This window comes from Dendropsophus ebraccatus, chromosome 9, assembly GCF_027789765.1.
Source record: "Dendropsophus ebraccatus isolate aDenEbr1 chromosome 9, aDenEbr1.pat, whole genome shotgun sequence".
Lineage (NCBI taxonomy): Eukaryota > Metazoa > Chordata > Amphibia > Anura > Hylidae > Dendropsophus > Dendropsophus ebraccatus.
In genome coordinates, this window is record NC_091462.1 from 27,093,554 (window position 1) to 27,109,274 (window position 15,721).

At 41.3% G+C, this 15,721-nt stretch overlaps 1 protein-coding gene across 2 annotated transcripts in view; it reads right to left on the reverse strand.

Moving 5' to 3' along the window:
- The window catches only part of LOC138800787 (dipeptidyl peptidase 4-like), a 53,666-nt gene extending 42,770 nt beyond the window's left edge, over positions 1-10,896 (reverse strand). Inside the window, exons 1-2 of one of the 2 annotated variants that reach the window (XM_069982817.1) lie at positions 10,576-10,896; positions 10,271-10,358 (exon numbers count right to left, since the gene is read on the reverse strand). In XM_069982817.1, coding sequence (XP_069838918.1) covers positions 10,271-10,358; positions 10,576-10,581 — 94 coding nt within the window. In that variant the 5' untranslated portion in view covers positions 10,582-10,896. The remainder of the gene's footprint in view (positions 1-10,270; positions 10,359-10,575) is intronic. The other variant, XM_069982816.1, reaches the window with a different exon arrangement.
- Between the last annotated feature and the right edge of the window lie 4,825 nt (positions 10,897-15,721).

Below are 15,721 nucleotides of genomic sequence, written 5' to 3' on the forward strand. Positions count from 1 at the left end.
TAGATAACAACAAGTATGGAAGGAATTGTTGTTCTCACCATGGGCAGAAACATATAAAAAGTTATGTTTGCGTGGAATACCCCTTAAAGAAAAAGGTCATTGCTTGCATTATTTTCTTAATTGTGTTTTGAGTGTTTTTTTTTTTTTTTTTTTTACCAAATTCATGTATTGTTTGTTCTCACTGCTTATCTGTAACCTTTGCACATTGTCCTCATATGAACTCACGCTATATACAATATTTTCTCTTCCACAAGGACTGGTTATTTGTGTCAAAAATCATTGGTCTGGAAAAGTTCAGAGATCAACCTTTTGGAGACTCTTTTACTGTATAAGTTCCCTTCTAATGCAGACACGAAGACTAATCATTAATTAAAAGCAACTAATAACTAATTTAGCAAACCAACATTAGTCATGTCAGACATTAAAGGGGTACTTCAGCCAAAAACAAACAAACAAACAAACTGGTGTCAGAAAGTTATATAGATTTGTAATTTACTTCCATTAAAAAAATCTCAAGCCTTCCAGTATTTCTCATCTGCTGCATGTCCTGCAGGAAGTGGTGTATTCTTTCCAGTCTGATACAGTGCTCTCTGCTGCCACCTCTTTTCATGTCAGGAACTGTCCAGAGCAGCAATAAATCCCCATAGAAAACCTTTCCTGCTCTGGACAGTTTCTGTCACGGACAGAGGTGGCGGCACAGAGCACTGTCAGACTAGAAAGAGTACACCACTTCGTCCAGGACATACAGCAGATGATAAGTACTGCAAGAATTGAGATTTTTAACTAGAGGTATTTTTAAATCTATATAAAATTTCTGAAACCAGTTGATCTGAAATAATTTTTTTCCCGGCTAAATACCCCTTTAATCCCTTCATGACTGGGCCCAAAATGGCGTAAAGACCACACCAATTTTAATTTTTTTTATTCCTCCTCGCCTTCCTAGAGCTGTAGTGCTTTAATTTTTCTATCTACAGGGCTATGTAAGGGCTAGATTTTTTTTAGAAACAGGTGTACCATAACATATATGACGGGAAAAATATTTAGGAAAATAAAGATTGGTGAAGTTGGGGGGGGGGGGAAAAAGCAATATTGTAACGTTTGTGGGGTTCTGAGTCTACATAATGCACTTTACGGTAAAAATGAAATGATACCATTACTCTATAGGTCTGTCCGAACAAAACCATATGCAGGTTTATACAGATTTATTTTTCTTTTTTTTTTTTTTTTACAAATTAATATTATTAAATATAATTGGCTGTATTGTGACTCTTATAACTGTTTTATTTTTTTTCACCTATGAGGCTGTATGGGGTGTCATTTTTTGCACCTCTAGTTTTTATTGATACCATACTTGTGTAGATTGGACATTTTGATCACTTTTTATTTATTTTTTATATATAATGTAACAAAAAAAAATCCTATTTCGTTTACGACTTTGCATAGCATTAGCCAGTTATTATCAGGGTTCTGCACATAAAGGCCCCTGGGGGACTTCTATATACACAGCACTGATCTCCCTTTGAAATCAATGCTGTGTATATGATTGAGCTCTTATCCATTTATCCATGAGATCGGTGCTCTATTATGATGGTCTGCTGCAGACCACATATATAGAATGCCATGCCGGGATCAGCGGCCCTGGCGAATCTCCCCCCCCCCCCCTGCGATCGCATCAGGGGGGGGGGGTGGAGAGATCCGGCCACTAGACACCAGGGATAAGGCTAAAGCCAAAACCAGGAACAGACTATAAACAGGGAACAGGTCATAAAGAAAACACTGAGATTTCTCCTCTTTTCTAATCAATTCCTGGCTTTGGCTTAAAAAATCTGTCAGATAAATCTGTCTGTGTAAACGCACCATAACTGTCCTAATTCTGTCCCCTCTGGACATCACTATGATGCGAGCTAGGCTTCTGGGCTCACTTCATAGCGGTATATGCAGTCTGGATGTACCGGTACACTCAGAGTCACCTGGTCGTCTAGGGGTAAATGGGCATTGGGCACTATTATGGAAAAAAAAAAAAAAGAGAGAGACACATGAAAAATTACAAAGTCCAACAGCATCTGTAGTAAATTAAAAGTTGATGTTTATTTCACAGAATCTTGTACAAAGAATGCAACGTTCCTGGTGCCATTGGACATGTTATTTTACATGTCCCTCTGACATAACCAAAGTTTTGATTGGCAGTGATATGAGTATTCAGACCCTGCCCGTTCAGGAGAGTGAGTTGGGAGAAGTCCACGCGCTGTGCATTCACCCCTACTCTGTGTCCTTTTCCGACCTAGTCGGCCCCATAGATCTACTGTACATTATGCGGCCATCTGGGAGAAGTTTCCCAGGAATGGATCCATCTTTTCCCAGCACCCGGAGAGGAGCAGCACAGAGCGGAGCAGACTTCAAAGCCTGCAACCTGATGAGCAGAATGCAGATAGCGAACGTACGCCACTGCGTGATTTAAGATTTGCGCTCAATAATCTGTATGCATGTGTGTAACTCTAGATCGAAACGTACGCAATCTGTATGCAAATTAATGCAAATAACATGCTACGCACGTGCATAGACCAAAACGTACGCTTCTACTGTATGTTGATTATTTGTCTGTGAATGTTTGGCGAACAAGAACCAAGATTTTTTTTTATGTTTGTATTCGGGATCTGAACTGAACATCTGGATATTCGTTTATCACTAGTCACGACCGGGATCCACATCACAGACTGGTGAGATTTACTCAGCCAGTGAGTGCAGCAGTGTCCCGCCCCAGTCACTGACTGGCTGAGTGAGGCCTCCATCAGGCAGGTCATGACCTAGTAGGTGGGGAGCTCAGAAGACAGCCGGCAGGGTTCAAAAGAAGCTCCACCCGGCACCGGGACCCGACACCGGGAAAGATAACTTGTTGTTTTTTTGTTTCCCCCCCACCCCCTGCCCATAATGATTCTTTACTTCCCGTCACAACTTCTCCTTTAAAAGAAAAATGTTCAAGTCCCTGAGAACGGACGTGATCTTTATTAAACATTAGATGGTTTGTAGTCTTTTGCAGTAGATTTCCGCTCCTCTGGCAATGGGGAAACATCTCTAAGAACTTGTATCTGCACAATAGTCACGTAGATATGATAATATTTGAGCTGTAAACCCAACAGCATCTGCTTTTCATACACCCCCGGGGGGAAAAAACTATTAAAAAGAAATAGAGTCTGCTAACAATATGAAATTACATCTATGGTTTCATTTAAATTGATTTATAGACATACAGAGGGAGATTTATCAAACATGGTGTAAAGTGAAACTGTCTCAGTTGCCCCTAGCAACCAATCAGATTCCACCTTTCACTCCTCACAGACTCTTTGGAAAATGAAAGGTGGAATCTGATTGGTTGCTAGGGGCAACTGAGCCAGTTTCACTTGATAAATCTCCCCCACAGTGTTACATCTGCGGCCTAACAAAACTTTAATAATGATGTTATTAGAGGTAATATGCATTATGGCTGAAACCTAGACAAATCTAACCTGCTGATAGCCCCCTTAATGTGCACGGGGTGCGGAGAAGGAAACAATGTCTTCCTTGGTGCTATTCCTGTGCAGTTAGTTGTTGAATCCAAGGCCTGGAACACTGTTAAAGAAGCAGTTCAGTTTTGTTTTTTTTCGGCCCCCCGGGTAGCTGCTGTCACGTATACTTACAGAAGATGATCGGTGTCCCAAGGCGTAGCTCCGGTCCTGTGACTCCTCTTCTCGGCCTTGTAATTTGAACGCCGGAAGTCACGCGCTTCCATAGAGAATGCATGGAAGCGAGTGACTTCCGGCGTATAATCACTGGTCAGAGAAGAGGACTCGCAGCAGCCGGCGGGAGTGAGCACGCCCGATTTGAACGGCACCGTGGGACGGGAACTGACCAACGGGAACGGGACACAGCTCATCTTCTGGAAGTATACATGACAGCGGCTACCCAGGGGGCTGAAAAAAACTGAACTGCTTCTTTAAATCACGTGGGCCGGCTCGGCGCGATGGAAGAGGGGGCAGTGCTCCTAACAGTGCTCCAAGCCTTGGATTCAACAACTAACTGCACAGGAATGAAGCAAAGAGACAAACCTTCCTTCACCGAACCCTGTGCACATTAAGCAGCAGGTAAGAGTTGTTTAATCTGCTGATAGTTCCCCTTAAACCATTTAGTTGTTTTTTTCTTTAATACCTATTAACGGCCCTATCAAACCAACAGATTATCTGACAGAATTTTTCTGCCAAAGCCAGGAATGGATTTGAAAAGAGGAGAAATCTCAGTCTTTCCTTGATGACCTGTTCTCTATTTATAGTTCGTTCCTGGCTTTGGCTGAAAAAAAATCAGATAATCTGTTGGTGTAATAGGGCATGAGTATTCGTTTTTTGTTTTAGGTGTGTAGCTATAGTACAGAATTTTTCCCCTTACTGTTCTGGTTTTATACTGGGATTGTTATCTCCTGGTCAACTGGTCGAATACAATTTTATCTCAAAAAGCAGAACACAAATTCCTACAATATCATGAGAACACCAGACTCCATCCTATCTTAGTAAACATCACCCGTTCAGATATGTTCTTCTGTACAAGTAGTGTTATAGAACAGCTGGTAGTGTCTGTGCTTGGTTTCTTTCCAAAGTAATCTACCTTCCCTCCTACTGTCTTAAGGTAAACAAATGATAAAGTATAAAATAACAGAGAAAATCAAAAGTCATCACATTTCATTATAGGAAGGTGCTGATGTAGATTGGAAGGACACCAGTTGAAATTTTTTTGTAAACCACAAACAGGACATTTCAATCACCACTGAGATTATCACCATGATGGTTACTAATGCTGCGTTTACACGGAACGATTATCGAATTCGAACGATAACACTGGCCAACAAATTTTCAAAAGTTGTTTGGTCCAGAAATAAAATTAGCCATTTCTTGATGATTTTTATGTGCTGAATTCAAATATCACAAGGAAAAATGTTAATTGGCTCTATGATATTGAAGAGTTCTCATGTAACTGTTTTGTGAATTGTATAGAATACAGTATAATAGCCGACATATTTATTACTTCTGCAATCATAAGGAAGCAAGTTTACTGTTCATAAACTTTTGAAATATATTCATAGGAAACTTAGTTCTATCTGAAATCAACTACAATTTACAGGCAGATCTAAGAATTTTTACAAATTAATTATGTTTATTGAACTCTGGAATTTAGGTCCTTATTCAATGGCTTCTCGGTGCATTTACACATATCTTTTGTATTCATACATGGGATTGTCTCTGATAACTGTCCAACAGTAATCTGCAAGCATTGATGGGTTCACATTGCATTTTTGCAATCCATTTTTTTTGCAAAAAAAGGATGAAAAACGGATGCATTTGTGTGCATCCGTTTTTCAATTGACTTCCATTATAAAAAAAAAAAAAAACGGATCAAAACAGATTAGTTTTTTTGACGGACAAAAAAAACGTAGCTGACACTACTTTTGTGTCCGTTAAAAAAAGGATTGTTTTTTTTTATAATGTAAGTCAATGGAAAAACGGATCAAAACAGATGCACACAAATACACCCGTTTTTTGAAAAAAAAAAGGATGAAAAAAAAATGGATTGCATAAACGCAGTGTGAACATAGCCTTACCCTGATACCTTTTTTCCATATTGGCCATTCTAAGATGATGCAATATACCAGTTGATGATGCAGTACTGATGATGCAAACTTTTCCCAGTATTGTATCACAGGCTGTGAGAAGTATAGAAAGTACGTCTATATCTTGAAAATTAGAGCCAATTTCAAAATCTGAACATCATTTTCGATCTCAGCACCCCAAAATTAGCTAAGACCAACTGTTTTCATCTCGGAACCTTTTTGGTTGTTGACCAGTGTAATCGTACGTGTAAACGCAGCAAACGATCAAGCGACGAGCAAGAAATCGTTTATTTTGATCTTTGAACATGTTCTCAAATCGTCCTTGGTCGTTCGCAAAAAATTCACAGATTGTTGCGTGTAAACAGTCGTTCACCGATTTAACCTACGTGTGAGATAGGCTTAAGCGATCGCAAAATGATTGCAAAAATTTTTTTCCGTACGATATATCGTTCCGTCTAAACACTAATCGTTATAAAAAAAACTACTTCGAAATCGTTAATCGTACAATCGGACGAATTATCGCTCCGTGTAATCCCAGCATTAGATGGTAAGATCAATGATCAGGGAAATCCTGCGATGAAAGATGGGAGAGTGTACAGAAAGTATCTTGAAGGTTATCCAGTGTTAGAAAAACGTGACCACTTTCTTCTAGAGATAGCACCACTCTTGTCTCCAGTTTGCAATTTAGCTGGAGACAAACGTGGTGCCGTCTCTGGAAGAAAATGGCCATGTTTTTCTAACGCTGGATAACTCCTTTAAAGGGGTATTCCCATCTTTGACATTTATGGCACATCCACCAAATTTAACACCCACCTTCAGACCCTCAAATAATGAATGGTATAGTCCTCGAGTAGTCCTCCAATGGAACAGTTGAGCTCTACAGGGATGGTTAAGCAGCATAGACATATAAACTAACTTACTGATTATCGGTAAGGTGAAAACCAAAATGTAAGTTTATTGTACTGTAGATTTAAACATTTTAAAGAAGAACATTTTTATTAAAGTATTGCATGGCCCCCCAAAAATTATACAAATCCCCAATATACACTTATGGGAAATGCACGTAAAGTGCTTTTTTCCCTGCACTTACTACTGCATCAAGGCTTCACTTCCTGGATAACATGGTGATGTCACTTCCTGGATAACGTGGTGATGTCACTTCCTGGATAACATGGTGATGTCACTTCCTGGATAACATGGTGATCTCACGACCCGACTCCCAGAGCTGTGCGGGCTGTGGCTGCTGGTGAGGATGATGGCAGGGGGACACTGAGGGACACAGGGCACTGGAGGGACACTGAGCATCCCTCTGCCATCATCCTCTCCAGCGGCCACAGCCCGCACAGCTCTGGGAGTCGGGTCATGCCATCACCATGTAACCAGGAATTGACATCACCATGTTATGCAGAAAGGGACATCACCATGTTATCCAGGAAGTAACATCACCATGTTATCCAGGAAGTGACTTCACCATGTTATCCAGGAAGTGACAACACCATGTTATCCAGGAAGTGACAACACCATGTTATCCAGGAAGTGAAGCCTTGATGCAGTAGTAAGTGCAGGGAAAAAAGCACTTTATGAGCATTTTCTATAAGTGTATATTGGTGATTTTTGGGGGGCAATACAATACTATAAAAAAAAAAAAAAAACTTTTGACGCACTTCTCCTTCAAACAAAGTAATGTAAAAAAAAAAAAAAAAAAGAATACTTCCAATTATAAAGCAAAAAGAGAAGGAAGGACGGCAAAGTATTTCTGAACTTTGACCAAACTTCACACTGTAATAATATGAAGACGTATAGCAATCTGCTTTGCCTTGCGTACATGTAATGGATAACCAAGCGAAGGGTTCTTAAATAACAACCTGTGATAAACTTTATCACTTTATTGGCCACAGAACATTGTAGCTGACAGAGCTATAATTACACAAATTACATTAAATACCTGCAATTACTTAAGGCAACACGCCAGATCTATTACAAGATGTCATCTGTGTCTGCACGTGAGAGGCTGGTCCTACTCTAGAATGGTTCATCTTCTCTTAAAGAAATAGAGCACGCTTGATGGTTCCATATAGACAGGTGGCAAGTGATGCTCTTGAACAGCTGTGTAACACCAACTTTAACCAACACATTATACAAAACACTAGTATGCCCCAAAAGGTCAGTTTGTGCTCAGGATGGCCGTCTGTGCTGTCTTGGTAGAACACTCCCCCACTATGCTTACCCCACCTAGCTTTCTCACAACTTGTTTCCAATGGAATCGTGATTTCCATTAAATCCAATGAGGGTCGTGAGCATTACAATAATTGTGTCTGGGTATCCATGGAGACCCAAACTTCCAGATCAACAGTGGATCTCACCGCTGATCGGGAAGTGACCATCATGGCAGGCACACTTAAAAAGCCACTTAACCTTGAACAATGAAACTGACCCAATATCACAGTTTTGGTTGGTTGATGATGAACACCTTGCTACCAAAAATCATTTATTTGAAGGTGTTCATTAGAGAAAAAAACAGTTCATAACAAGCAAGCAAGCAATCAGATATTGTCAAAGCAATGTTATTGAGTGATCGGCCTATAAGTAGCTATAGGCGACAAGATGTCCCAATCTGACCAGTGTTTTACTACTGGAAAGCCGTTTTTAAGAAAGGCATACAGTATACTAGAAAGTGCATCCAGTAGAGCGCCTCGTAGAATAGTGCTTGTTGGCAATGTCAACATTTTGGGTTGAGTGGTTGGGTTGGAAACAATGTTATGGACATAGTACATGGGATCACTTTAGCTTTAAAGTCTTCCCGAGAAAGAAGAATGGTCCTATGGTAGTACTGTGGGAAGCAAACTATCTGCAGGTCTAGTGCAAATCTCTTCTAATTTCTAATACAGTGGTCATTTAACATACAATATTAATTGGTTCTGGAGGGACCATGGTATGGTGAGACCAAAACTCTATAGAAAACTGGTAATTAGTTCTGAAGCCTTCAAGATGACATCCAAAAATGAGAAATAATGAAGATAAAAAGAAAACTAAAGCAGATAACTAATATAGATAAAGCAAGTCCTTATATACAACAGTCAAAAGAGCTACCGGAGACTGTAAATTACTTTCTATGTAGAGGAACAGAAAGTTTTTAAAGTTCTGTACAGATCACACAGGGTCCCAGAAAAATAAAATGAAGCCGCCCTCACCTGGTGCCCAAAGGAGCATCTCATCCTGGCACAGGTAAAGAGCAGTACAGGACATGTAGTATCACACTGTACTGTGCAGAGGAGATACTAGACACACAGCAGTACAGGGCATGTAGTATCACACTGTACTGTGCAGAGGAGATACTAGACACACAGCAGTACAGGACATGTAGTATCACACTGTACTGTGCAGAGGAGATACTAGACACACAGCAGTACAGGACATGTAGTATCACACTGTACTGTGCAGAGGACATACTAGACACACAGCAGTACAGGACATGTAGTATCACACTGTACTGTGCAGAGGAGATCCTAGACACTTAGCAGTACATGACATGTAGTATCACACTGTATTGTGAGAGTATTTACTAATACTGGGGTTTTACCAGTACAATTGCCACTTTTGTTGGTCGATCATCTAGATATTCACGTGTTGCAGATTGTGACTGCTTATAACATTGTATGTTGAGTCTGGTCTGAAGTTACGTTTGTGCAGAATTAACTATTGTATGTTGAAAATAATGTAACCTGAGGCCATTGTAAGTTGAGGGATCACTGTATATTATTCAACTAGACAAAAGGTTTCAGGCTTTCATCCCTTTCAACAGTATTTGTCTGTGTTATCCCCTGGTAAAGGAGATTGGTCAAATGCATTATATAGTTAAGGCTAATACTATAGGATTTATGCCAGACCAGCAGCTACTTGGTTTTTCATTCTATTGGGCATAGGAAGCCCTGTACCAGTTCTGCCCAATAGAACAAATCTTAATCTGGTTGAATTTATCATCTTCACAATTGTTATTATAGCTAAACATTGTTTGCTGTCACATAGCATTTAACATTTGTCAGCTTAAAGGGTATTCTGGCCACAAAAATGTGTCACTTATTCAATGCGTGACCCCGAACTAAAGGTTAATTAACTTTTCCTGACGTTGGTCTGGATGTATGTCGTGTGCTGACGCCTGAGAGATCTCATTGTGAGGATAGGGAGTAATATACACAATTACAACCCGTATACAGTAACGGGCCATGTAAAAATAATTGTCTTGTTATTGTAATGACTGGAGAGGATGGCACAATGTCTGCTATGTAAATGGTAAAGATGAAATCTGTAACGGATTCCGTTACATCCCTGAGCTACCCATTTATAAAAAGTCATATGCTGCTAAGCTAGAAAGCCAACAGAAATCAACCAATTGCCCCAACGGGTTTCAATTCTATCCTCAACTGCGATTGGATTTAAACATGTATTAGTTATCATTTCTGCTCTGGTAGATGCAATATTGCATGCTCCTACATAGCGCTCACTAGGATAGGAGAAAAAAAAAAATCTATATGGAAACACTGTTTAAAAAAAAAAAAAAAAAAAATACAAAAAATTGCACTGTAGATTCTCACTACAGAGGATCGTTTTATTTTTTACAGACACATCTCTTGTCCTTACCTTTATTAGCCAGCAGAACCACAGGAACGACTATGGCAACCACAACCACTGCTCCCACCAGCAGTCCGATCAACCACTTCACCCATGACTGCAAAACACATGGACAGAATCAGCGCCTGGCATTTATAGGTTTTGTAATTCCTGAAAATTTAATGCAACTCCCGTCAGTAGTAGGTGCCCAAACTTCTAAGATTTGACTAAATCTGTCGGGATTAGTTGCCTCCCCAACTGGACTATATACAGTACTATGACAAGGAATAGGGAGTTTGCATGTAGAACAATAGTCTAAAAATGTATGGACTTACCTTCATGTTTTTTGGCTCCTTCTGAGGAATGTATTCCCCTGATCCAGGGTGAAGGACAGCAGTGAAGAAAAAAAGAAAAAAAAAAAAGTTTAAGTATTCTTTATCCCGTGACCATTCAGCAGCTCCAATCCAAATGGTTAAACATTAGTAGAGTAAATCCAGATGTGAGGCTGGGCATAGTCCTGGGCGCTCGCAGGCACTCTATTACTATTAGCGCCACTACTACGGCTGCATGATCTTTGCAGTACAAACTCTGGTCTGGAGGCAGCTTATATAATAGAGAAGAGGGAAAAGTGCAGCCTGTAATAGGATCAGCTTCAAACAGAACAGGGAAGAGATAGAAGAAAGTTTCTGCCAGCTGTTTCGGACTGTGAGGAGAGGGGGGGGGGGGGGAGAATGAGAGAGTAATGAGAGCAAATGCAAAGTCCTATCAGACTCTACATAAAGTGATACTCAGAGGTTGGGGGGTATGATTCAGGAGAATGAGGGGCGGAGATGGACTGATAAGAGCGGTGATCATCTTAAAGATCGACCGGTGCTGCAAAGAACAAAGGGCAGAGTTATAGAAAGTTCTGCAGATAGTAGTATGGAGCAGATGTGGCTCATGTGTGCACCACATTTTTGACACATCTGGATATCATCTGTCCCTATTATGGCTTAACGTTAAGAGGTGGGAATACATGAAACCTTTCCTATTCGAGAATCTTGGCCATCACATGCGATATCTACATGGTGGTAGCAAAGGGTACAGCTGCAACCCCACAGGTACATAAACCTTGAGAAAGCACCCGATGGCGAGAAACGTGTGCGGACGGGGAGTGAGCGCCTCTCAGATGTTCCTGCTTTGTATTGTCCGTAGAAAATAAAGGTGAAGTTTTATGGTGATGTGCCGTTCCATTGTTTCTTCTATATATGTAATTTCTATCATGAATAGAGCACCACCATTCACCACTTAGGTGAGAATATCTGTTATCTGACACAATATAACGGTCTGGGACTGGTAGTGCCGGTGCAATTTCTTCTTGTGGATGACCACGGGTACATAAGCCTACAGTTGCAGACGCCTAGCGGTCCACTGATTCTCCCCAAATTCTGTTTCTTCCGGCAGCTTCTCTCACGATAAACAAAAGGACACGTGTATGTGCGAGTGTACTGATTGGAGAAAGCGTTTCTATAAGATGATGCCAAGCTTTTGCACAGGGGCCCATGAACTTTTAGCTATGCCCTTAACCCCTTTTTATGTGTCAGAACCAATGGTGTATTATAATGTGGGTGATTTGGGTGATTTGGGTGATTTGGGTGACCCCCCCCCCCCCCCCGCCCCCCCCCCCCCCCCCCCCCCCCCCCCCCCCCCCCCCCCCCCCCCCCCCCGCCCCCCCCCCCCCCACACACCACACACACACACACACACACACACACACACATTTGATTTTTGTCCTGCAGACTTACTCTGGTAGGTCCCCTAATGAATTGCAGCTGCAGGAACATCCCTGAATGTTGACAGGTAGCCATGACTTCCAGAGCAAGCAGCATCTTACACAGACATTGCTTGTGCCAGAAGAGAAGTGCTGTGCCCATGCCAGGAGAGCTGCAGTCACGGGGAGTGTGTGGGAGTGGAGCTTTTTTCCCCAATATTTGTTATCATGGGTGCCATGTACTAAAGGGGAATTACACTGGGGCCATCTACTAAATGGGGAACTAAAGTAGAGGTCATCTACTAAAGGGGGACTACACAGTAGGACCTACACAGGGAGCCATCTACTATAGGTTCTGCATCAGTGCACTGGTGTGTGTGCCCATACATTAAATGGAGGGTACTTCAGCCTTGGCTCTCTGCCCTGCCACTCAACTTCTAGGCCACAGGCTATTTTCAGAGTAGAGATATTCTTTTTCTATGCAAAGCAGGCATTTATTACCTATATGTGTCTTGTATGCAGTGCTTATGTCCAAAATGCCGGTCAGCCTGGACAATGGAGGACCTTGTCCTTTGGTAATCCTATGTAGCCAAGAAGAGGCAGAGAGCGAGCAGGCCAGACACGTGGATTGTTCTGATATGAGCTGTAGTGCCTGACATAACCAGTTCTACAAGAGTGGCGCTGTTTCTGGTTTTCAGCCAACCCCTTAATGAAAGTGCACATAGGGTGAGCAGTTTATATCAGGATGACCTATTCCACCACCTCCTGACAGCTCCTGGTGCTTTATTCTGCTACTTGTATGAAGGATCGGGCACAGGATCAAGGGCGGATCTCATGTTTCTACTTTCCATCCCAAGTAACGAACACATAAAGTGTAATGTTCTAAAATCAATTATATTTACTTACTGTTCTTATTCCACTTGTACAATATATTGCTGAGTAGCTCCAAAAACACTGCTGCTTAACCCCTTCAGGGCCAAACCTAGTTGGCACTGAGGACCGCAGGAATTTTCATTCATTTTTGTATCGCCACAATCAGAGAGTATCTGTAATATCTGCAGCAGTGTATCAGTAGGAGGGTTGTATGGTGTCCTCTCTAGCACATCAGTTTGGATTATATATAATGTATTGATTAACGTTTAACCCCTTAACTCCTACTCCTATTTAACCACTTAGATGCCATGATTGCTATTGACAAAGGCATCTAAGGGGTCAAACTAGGATTCAAGTTACCCCCAACTCCGACTGTTGGAGATGGTTGTCAGCAGCATTCTCATTATGCTGAAGTGAGATCCACGGTAAATCTGCATGTAGACCACATGATGTTTTCTGCATTAAAACATTTAGATGTATGTGGAATCACCTTAATGGGGTATATTCAATCTGAGTACCTTGGCAATAGATAGCCGGGGACCATCACTATAAATGGTCTTTGATAATTACATATTACATTTTATGTTTCTATATATTATTATGGAGTGATGTGGTGGTGGTGGTGCTTGTGTGTGTGTGTGTGGGGGGGGGGGGGGTAGGTGGATTAATCTACAAAAGCTCAACACATCAGAGTACCAGGAACATTAACCATGTTTTTATAGGATGTGGTTACCAAGTAAACGGACACCCGGTACCACAAGGAAGCTGTGTAAATGTCAAACTGGAAAACAGAATTGACAAGTGTGACATCAGTATTTTCATTATTAGTTCAGCTTTAATATCTGTATTGTGGCAATGTTACCCACCTATCAGAACCTAATAGGGTTCTATACTATGAGATTATGGCATTTACTGGAATAAGAAATGTAACTGAATGACTGTTAGGGTCGGACCACACGTACAGACTCGCAGCGTAAATCTCGCTGCGAGTCTGTCAGGTCCTGGCAGTTCCCTGAGACTACATACTCGCAGCAGTCTGAACGACCGCTGCGAGTATGTAATTCTGTCACCCCGCTGTGTCTGTATATACGTTACCTGTCCTCGCTGCACGGGGTTCCGCTGTCCTGCTCTCCTGCCCAACCAATCAGTGGCTGCGGCTGGGCATCACACTGATTGGCGGGGCAGGAGAGCAGGACGCCGGACCCGTGCAGGAGACAGGTATGTAGCGACAGTGAACTGCCAGGACCTGACAGACTCGCAGTGAGATTTATTACACTGCGAGTCTGTATGTGTGAACTGACTCTTATAATTGGAGTACCTTGAATCTCTGCGGCCCAATGCAAAATCTGTACTCCCATAAGCCTACTTTTATTCACATTGATTTTCTGCCATCCATACAATTGCATCCTGTATAGCAGGGGTGGGAAACCGTCAACCCTCTGGCTGTTGCAAAACGGCAATTCCCATCATGCCCGGTCAGCAGGGGCAAAGCTACAGGTTTACAGTCCCCGATGCAAGGACTTGGCGTGGACCCTCTCCCTAACTTTGGTCTTATAGATATGTTGTTTCCAATTAGGGTCCAGGCTCCATAGACTATAGAGTCTGAACACTGCAGGGAGACTGGGACAGAAGCATTCAGGGACATTCCATTGTTACGGGTGTTACATTCTCACAGGTTAAAATGTATATATAAATTATAAGGACATATTTTACATTTGTTTTTATGGTATATACAGATGCATCTTAATGTATATTTTTTAACTTAATGTGGTTAAATTGCAGTTTTTTTTAATTAGCTGTTAAAAAATGTTTAACTAGGTGATACGGGTGTTACGAAAAAATACCTAGCATCCTGATAGGAGTAAGAAAAGCTCCAAACTCAGCTAACTGGATAATAATTATGCTTAGTTTTTTTTTTACTGGTTGAAGTTAAGATCCCATACTATATTATTAGATATCCCATACTATATTATTAGATATTTATTTTTATTTCATAATTATTATAATTTTTTTTTTTTACAAAAACTGTTATGGGTGTTACATGAAATGTAAATGTAGTGCAAATGTTTTCAGTCTCTTGTGATTTCTAAAAGTAATACTCTCAATTTTAGACACATTTAGGCCACCCTTAGCTTTATATGTTTTTAAGTGGGGACATTTTTTTTAACACATTTACTGGAAAAAAAAAGTAATTTTTTTACATTTGTATCTTAGATGTTTATTATAACTTGAAATAGTTACTGTTAAGGCAATACAAATCCCATTTACTGGGCCAGAATGATAAAAAAAATATGTCATATTAGGATCTCTAAATCCTATGGGGCACTTATGACGCTTAATAACGAGGATAAACCTTCTCAGGCTATGTTCACACGGAGTATGAGACCGGCCGTTCCGTGACCTGGCCGGGTCACGGAATGGCCGGTCTCTGAAAAGATCATCCCAGCCGGTACTGCAATGGTCTTTTCGGCCACAGTGTTCTGATGCGGTCGAATCAGCGTGCGCCCGCATCAGAACACCTCACAGCACACAATGAGGCAAGCGACCGGAGAAGTTCGCTTCATTGTGTGAACTGACAGAGCTTTCTGCGTCCGCAGAAAACTGACATGTCAGTTGTTTGAGGCACCGTATGGGATCCCGGCCGGAGCGTATACTATGTGTATACGCTGCGGCCGGGATCCTATAGAAGAGCATGCAGCGTTTCTAGGCATACAACGTATGCCCGTTGTTGTTGATTGCAATAACGGCCGTACTTTTACGCTGTGTGAACATAGCCTTACTGTAGAAAATGAGAATTAGAATTACATCACTCTTGAGCTATGTTCACACTACGTAAGTTTCCGGCCGTATACCATTTA